General features: G+C 42.5%; 1 protein-coding gene across 1 annotated transcript; it reads right to left on the bottom strand.

Moving 5' to 3' along the window:
- Nucleotides 1–1,811: 1,811 nt before the first annotated feature.
- On the bottom strand, nucleotides 1,812–6,266 carry LOC128604305 (ecto-ADP-ribosyltransferase 5-like). The gene is made up of 4 exons (XM_053619340.1): nucleotides 6,161–6,266; nucleotides 5,807–5,887; nucleotides 4,270–4,982; nucleotides 1,812–4,064 (listed from the first exon to the last, which is right to left on the bottom strand). Exons 1-4 carry the CDS (start codon nucleotides 6,167–6,169, stop codon nucleotides 3,971–3,973), a joined length of 897 nt encoding a protein of 298 aa, XP_053475315.1. The 5' UTR covers nucleotides 6,170–6,266; the 3' UTR covers nucleotides 1,812–3,970.
- Between the last annotated feature and the right edge of the window lie 683 nt (nucleotides 6,267–6,949).

Genomic DNA, 6,949 nt, shown 5'->3' with positions numbered 1-6,949 from the left:
ATTTATGTAACCATGAACTAAACATCACACTTTCAGGTCATAAAACTCAGACACATTAACTCCCCATTCTACATTTCACCATCCAACACACTGCACCCAAGCTGGGTTTGAACCAACAGCCTCTCACTCCAGAGGCCAGAACTACACCGCAACGCCACCAAACACCCCGGTGTCGTAGCGCCTTTGTCTTTTAAAATTATATCCACAAAAAAATTCACAGGCATCACAGCAAAAAAGACCACAACACATTTATCCCTCGCTTCATCCATATATCCATTGCATATACAGTGAAGAGAGGATGAAGCAGTCCTGCTTCGTAGCTCAGCGTCTCTCCAGAGAACGTCAGGAACACAGGATCTCCATGCTGGAGAAGGCAGAAGTCTTGATCCCGGAGGATATGTTCACATTTTAGACATCATACAGAAATGTATTATTAAGTTAACTCCAGTTAGTGCTCCAACGTCCTGATTGACATTTATTACATGCCTTCTGCTGGACAGTCAGACTCCCCCGACTTATTTTGCACGAGTCTGGCCTAGAAATGTTCTGAAAGGTTGGCGCTCTTCAGCCTTTTTAGCCATTTTATCTGCAGTTCAACCTTCGTCCACAAGAGGGCAGCCATCACACCCGCAGTGTATTAAGCCGCATCATAAACTTAGGGGAATCTTTGCTTTTACTTGTAAGGAGTAAAACAAAAGCAAATATGATACAAAACAACACATATGTTATACATTTTGCCCCAATAACGCACTGTTGTAGCTTTATGTAGTCTTATAATAGACATTTTACCTGCACTAAACATCTCCCAGATCTCAGCGTTGGAGTGTGATAGGAACACAAAACCCGCACTGCTGTCTAAAGCCCGTATACTTTGTTTTGTTTTTACGCGTACGTTAGCGTATACGCGCAGTGATACGCATAGCCTTTCAAAGTAAACGCCATTTGACATGCACGCGTACACAGGCGGTCGACGCATGCGCATTGCGACAGCATGCACTACCCCTCCTGGCCTACAAGAGGTAGTAGAGAGCAGTAAAGCAGGTCTTCTGGTGTGAAGGACGCCAAAGAAGAAGAATCGCAACAACACGAAGAACAACGGAGGAGAAAGACACGCTGCTTCTTTTGTAGATACTAGAGGAACAAGAAATTTGAAAATAAAAATTAAAAAAAGCGAGAAACAGAAGGTCTGTGCGAACACTCAACCAGAAAAGAGCTTACGCTCGTTTTCGTCGCGTCCGTTTTTTCTTCGGCTGCGTATTGTGATTCGCTGCGGGGTCACTGCTGCCCCCTTGTGGAACAACTAAATAGTGCAGAAGAATGAAATGCGCGTGTGCGGCCTGTGTGTACAAAGTAAAGTGGAATCTGGCGGCGCGCGTGCTGTAGTGTTCCACAGTTGATGTCTTCTCCAAAGTGGTTCAGTGAATATCAGTGCATGATGTTAGCTAGCTCTTCATTTCATGTTGTGACTAGCTGTAGGCTACAGAGCGAGCTTCTTTTCCCCTCATAGTTTTTCATCAGCGGTCCGAACAGCTGTTCATTTATTCAAGGTTTTCTTTTTAATGTATGGAGAGTTTTCACATCTTCTCTTTTAAACTCACAGAGATCTCTTGGTTGTTATTTTGAAGGTAACAAGTTGAACAGAGCTGAAGTTTAGCTAAAGCTGGGACTGAATTTAGCTCGGGCTCGAGGAGAAAACACAATGATGGACGTTAATGGAGAGAGGGGCAGGGTGGGGATGTTTGGCCGATGTGATTTTAAAACACAAAGACGCTACGAGAGCCGTTTGCTCTTGTGGGATTTGGCGGCGATGTGGTAACGTCTCTGACCCCGTGCTCAGGGGCTGCTGGTTCGAATCCAACTCGGCCCTGTGTTTATGATTGGTTCAAGTCTGTGCTGTTTACTTTACCCTTTAGGGCAGGGTTACGTATATGAAGGTGAAAAGGTCTATAAAACAGGTTTCTTGTATGAGATCCTGTAGCTCATGTGGATGAGAGTCGCTCTCTGGGTTGAGAGCTTGCTGGTTCAAACCCCAGCCAGGATGCAAGGATATGGGTGTAGATGGTTCAGGAATCAGTGGCTGGGTGATGGATGGATGGTGTGACCTGGTTGGGGGTGAGTAGCAGGGCAGCTCCCCACAGAGCAGGAGCAGAAAGAGGTTATGAAGCTTGAAGAGAAAGGTTGGACATAGGTTTTTATAGAAAATTTTTATATAATGCAAAACTAAGTCCAACCCTTCTCTTCAGGTTCTATAACCCTCTTACTCTCCACTGCTGGGCCTCAGGGGGCAGATGCCCGGATATTACCCCCCTTGGTCACGCCCTCCGGCCATCCTGCACCTTCCGCATCAATCAGCCTTCCACTGATTCCTGAACCTTCCACGCTCTTATCCTTTCATCCTGGCTGGGGTTTGAACCAGCAACCTCACAACCCAGAGGCGACGCTCATCCACATGAGCTACAGGATCTCATACAGGAAACCTCTTTTATAGACCTTTTTACCTTTATTTATGTAACCATGACCTAAACATCACACGTTCAGGTCATAAAACTCAGACGCAGTAACTCCCCATTCTACATTTCACCATCCAACACACTGCACCCAAGCTGGGTTTGAACCAGCAGCCTCCCACTCCAGAAACCAGAACTACACCGCAACACCACCAAACCCCACAGCAAACACCCCGCTGTCGTAGCGCCTTTGTCTTTTAAAATTATAATCCACAAAAAAATTCACAGACAGCACAGCAAAAAAGACCACAACTTCCACAGCATGAGTTTTTTTACTCTTCAGATTCCGGAATTTTCTGGAATGTTCATAACAGGAACCTAACAGCTGATCCAAAGAATTACAGAGTTTAGTTAGAAAGTTAAAATGGAAAACCTGACACAAATCTGATTCACAATCTGTCTCTCAAAGTCATCAGCACTTCTCCCAGTCACGCTCACATTTCTGAGAATTAGTTTATTGTGTAATAAAAGCCCACTGGGACATGGGAAGAAGATGAGAATCTCTGCTCTTGTATTCAGTCATCAGTAGCTGAAAAATGAACAGGCATACCGTGTCACTTCCTTCACACAGCTGGAAAGAATTAAGCGCTTAGAGCTTTGTATTACACATCACACATGACGTCATCCCCTTCATTCCAATCATTCATTACACTTTCTCTTACACTGGGTGGATTTCACCAGAACACAAACACACGCAGGACTCACGTCAGAAATATAATTTATCCTCTGGAACTAAAATAGACCCACTGACCTAAAGCAAGAAAAACAACTAGAGCTTATTATATAAGATCAGGTAACTCATACAGAAGATCCAGAAGCCACAGATGAAGCCACAGATGTATCTCAGTGACTTGATATTTCACCTCCACAGCTAATTTAACATTCTCCTATGTGTAATAAACAGCGTCTGAAGGAAAATATGAGGATTTCTAATTTTTTTAAATTGTGCTGTTTGAAATACATCTATAGACAAAAATAAATCAGCTCAGATATGCGGTACAAAGTTTTAAGGTTCCTTAAATGCAAACTCAAATAACTCTTCACCAGTTACTTCCCTCTTTCCTTCTTCTCTCTCACATTTCCTGTCTACTCACGTCAGAGAAACCAGTAATCATGAAGTCGTATTAAACTCATCAGGGCAACAGTGTTTTCCAAATCTGTGACACACCGGCATCGAGACCTTTCGAGATTCGTCACCTCTTGTGTCCCTGCTCTAACATCTGAACCAGTTCGTTTGAGTTATCACTACGACTCAGGACTTCTGTGTTAATAATAAAACATGAGGTCCTTATTATCTTACACTTCTGTAATCTGATTTTTATTTGTCTGTCATTACCCGAGAATGCTCCCGGTACTTCTGATCATGGATCAAATTAAAAGGAGAACTGAAACATGTCATGAGAAAAGAACTCTACTAAAAATGTTGTAATAAATTGATATAAACGTGTCGATGAACACGTGAGTCACTCCATCAGTGTAAAGTGACTCAGCAAGGAGGCCGTCAGCGCCAGAAGTGTAAAAGTCAGAGAGGTGGAGGATTCGGCATCCGCGGCGTTCCTTAAGAGAGACAGGAAACAGAGAGAAAGAGTCATTAGAGGAAAAATCCACTCTGCATCACTGTTGAGTTCAAGCTTAGTGTTTTGTGTTGAACGTCAGAGCACAGGATTCAGAAGTCTAGAAGCAAAGTGGAAATCTCATCATGAAAACAAAACCTACACAATCTTATATAAACACCTGAATTTACTACAAGTTATCGTCTTACCTGTGGAAGAAAGAGCAGGTATGATTGCTGAGAAAGCGCGAGTGTGTTAAAGTGATTTCTTTATATGTGGCATCATCAGTGCTAACATCTCTAACGTTCTGCACTGTGAAGACCTCGGCTGGAGAAATAAGAGCCTGGAGTTCCTCAGATTTACACATGTTCTCTTCAACATTAACCACAGAACAGGAACTGATGATAAACACGGTGCCTCCATCGTACAGCGCTTCAGTTTCAGTGCTCTGAGAGGTTCCGGCTCTGATGAACTTTCCGAATCGGACCTCGGTCCCCGTATCTGCTGTGTAGGTGTTACTGGTGGCGTAGTACACGGTCGTACTGGTGTTTGTACGCTTCAGCAGACGCAGGAAGTCTGTTAGGAGGAAGTGAAGAGACTTGAAGGGAAATTCGTCTCTGTAGGTCGTGCTGTTGCTGCCTTTGCTATAAACCAAACTGTTGAAAGTTTTTCTAAATTTAGTCCTAGAATTTCCATACGCCTGTAGAGCATCGATGTGATAAGATGTTCCACCAGGAATGTTCTTCTTGCACTCTCCACTGTGTTTACTCCACAGCTCCTCAAACTCTTTATTAGCCTTGAGCTCCTTCTGCAGCAGGCCGCCTGGTTCAGTAACAGCCTTCAGCATTTTCTCTCGACACTGCGAGAAATCGTCGTCTACTGCATCAGGAGCCATGTCCAACTTCCTCACCTCCGCTTTCACCTGCAGAATACAACAGGAAATATATAAAAAAATGTACACAATAGCAAAAAAAAACATAAGAGTAACACTCATACTGTGACCAAAACTCCTCCCACCACACTAGATCATAACACAAACCCCTACCAATTCATTACATCATTATACAAACCCCTCCCACTACATCACATCATAATACAAACCCCCCCACTACATTATATCATAACCCAAACCCCTCCCATTGCAGTATATCATAACCCAAACCCCTCCCACTACATTATATCATAATCCAAACCCCTCCCATTGCATCATAACCAAAACCCCTCCCATTGCATCATAACCCAAACTCCTCCCACTGCATTACATCATAACCCAAACCCCTCCCACTGCATCATAATAACTCATATGTTACTAGAAACTAAACAGGAAATGTAGTGAGTTGATGTGAAACAGAGGAGAATTTGATACAGAAATAAAAGTTCCCAGAATCAGTCGACCGAAAACTTAAAGCAAGAACATATTAGATCATCTGCAGAGTGCTGAAGATTCACACTAATTCTCTGTAAATTCACAGTAAATGATTGTAATTCATCTCAATTCCTCCTAATTCAGGATCATCTACAGTCATTCTCTTGAATTTACAGTGTGATGTTTTAGTGGTGTATTTAAATCCAGATTTGTCTATAAGGAGTGGGATACGGTACAGGATCTGATCCACATACAAGAGAAACTGAACACAGGTTCTAAATGTGACTTTTGTAGATTTCACCAGAATAAAACTGAGGAATTTGAGTGTAAACTGGTTGTAATGCAGAATGTTTGTAGTAAGTGAGTAGTAAAGAGCTCACCGTGTGGTGGAGAGCAGCGAGGAGCATCATCAGAATCACACTCACTCCCTCACATTCCACTCTCACTGTCCGTCCTCTCGCCTGCACACAGGAAGTGAAATAAATACAGAATAAACACACAAACGTGCCACTGTACTGTTTCTCTTAAAGATCATCTCGTGTGTGTTCCTGTACATGAGATCCTGAAACTGAACAACAAACAGCTGCTGCAAATATTCCTGCTAATGATTTATAGAGCACTTTAATATTAGTAATAAAAAAAAAGTATTACAAAAACATAAAAATATTACAATAACATGATGATCCAATTTTATAAACAGAAGAACAAATCAGTCAGATATATCGGACACTCACCATGTTCATGCAGTTAATGAAGTCAAGACTGCTGTGCTCAGTATGGGGTGTGTGTGTGTGTGTGAGTGTGAGTGTGACACACACCCAGCTCTCTACACATCTGTCCTGGAGGAGTTTATTTGTTGAATATTATTTCCTGCACCTGTCCTTGTCCCACCGGAATGTAATATTTCTTCCCAAATCCTCATCCTGTCTGTGAGTCATTTTCTTTTATGAATGTTTTTTCATAATTTACATTCACACAATAATTAAAACACTAACTCTTTCCTGTTAGACTATTAAAATGATGCAGTGACCACGCCCTTCTCTGAGAAACAGATACACCCTGGTGCCGTTTTACACTTTAATGGCTGTTTCCGTAAAGATAGTTAAAAGATGAAATCAATGAGAATAGTTAGGACGAATGAGACTGCTGTGTGTGTGTGTGTGTGTGTTTGTCGCGTGTGTGTCGCGTGTGTGTGTCGTGTGTGTGTCAGGGCAGTGATGTCTCAGGGGTAACGGCTCTCAGCTATTAATCAGAAAATCATGAGCCTCAGGCCTATCTTCAGCATCCTTACTGTCCCTCCTCGAGGGCGGTGAGTCTGAGATATGTACAGAGGAGAAGAAGAGTTTCACTGTACATACAATATATATATATATACACACAGCCTTGCAAAATCTTAATACTTTTAACAAAATAAGAGGGATTATAAAAATCCCATGCTGTTTTTTATTTAGTGTTGTCCTTGTTGAGGTTCTGCCTCAGACATGCAGTTCTCAACCTCCCGGTTCTCTATCTCACCAATTGAA

The sequence above is a fragment of the Ictalurus furcatus genome, chromosome 29 (genome assembly GCF_023375685.1).
Source record: "Ictalurus furcatus strain D&B chromosome 29, Billie_1.0, whole genome shotgun sequence".
Classification (NCBI taxonomy): domain Eukaryota; kingdom Metazoa; phylum Chordata; class Actinopteri; order Siluriformes; family Ictaluridae; genus Ictalurus; species Ictalurus furcatus.
Note: the sequence above shows the minus strand (reverse complement) of the source record. Positions and strands in the feature narration are given on the sequence as shown.

Excerpts from the sequence above, each read along its gene's own strand:
- LOC128604305 (XM_053619340.1), bottom strand. Across the intron at positions 4,983-5,806 it reads TCGCTGCTCTCCACCACACG|GTGAAAGCGGAGGTGAGGAA; the intron begins GTGAGCTCTTTA and ends TGTATTCTGCAG. Across the intron at positions 4,065-4,269 it reads ACCTGCTCTTTCTTCCACAG|GAACGCCGCGGATGCCGAAT; the intron begins GTAAGACGATAA and ends GTCTCTCTTAAG.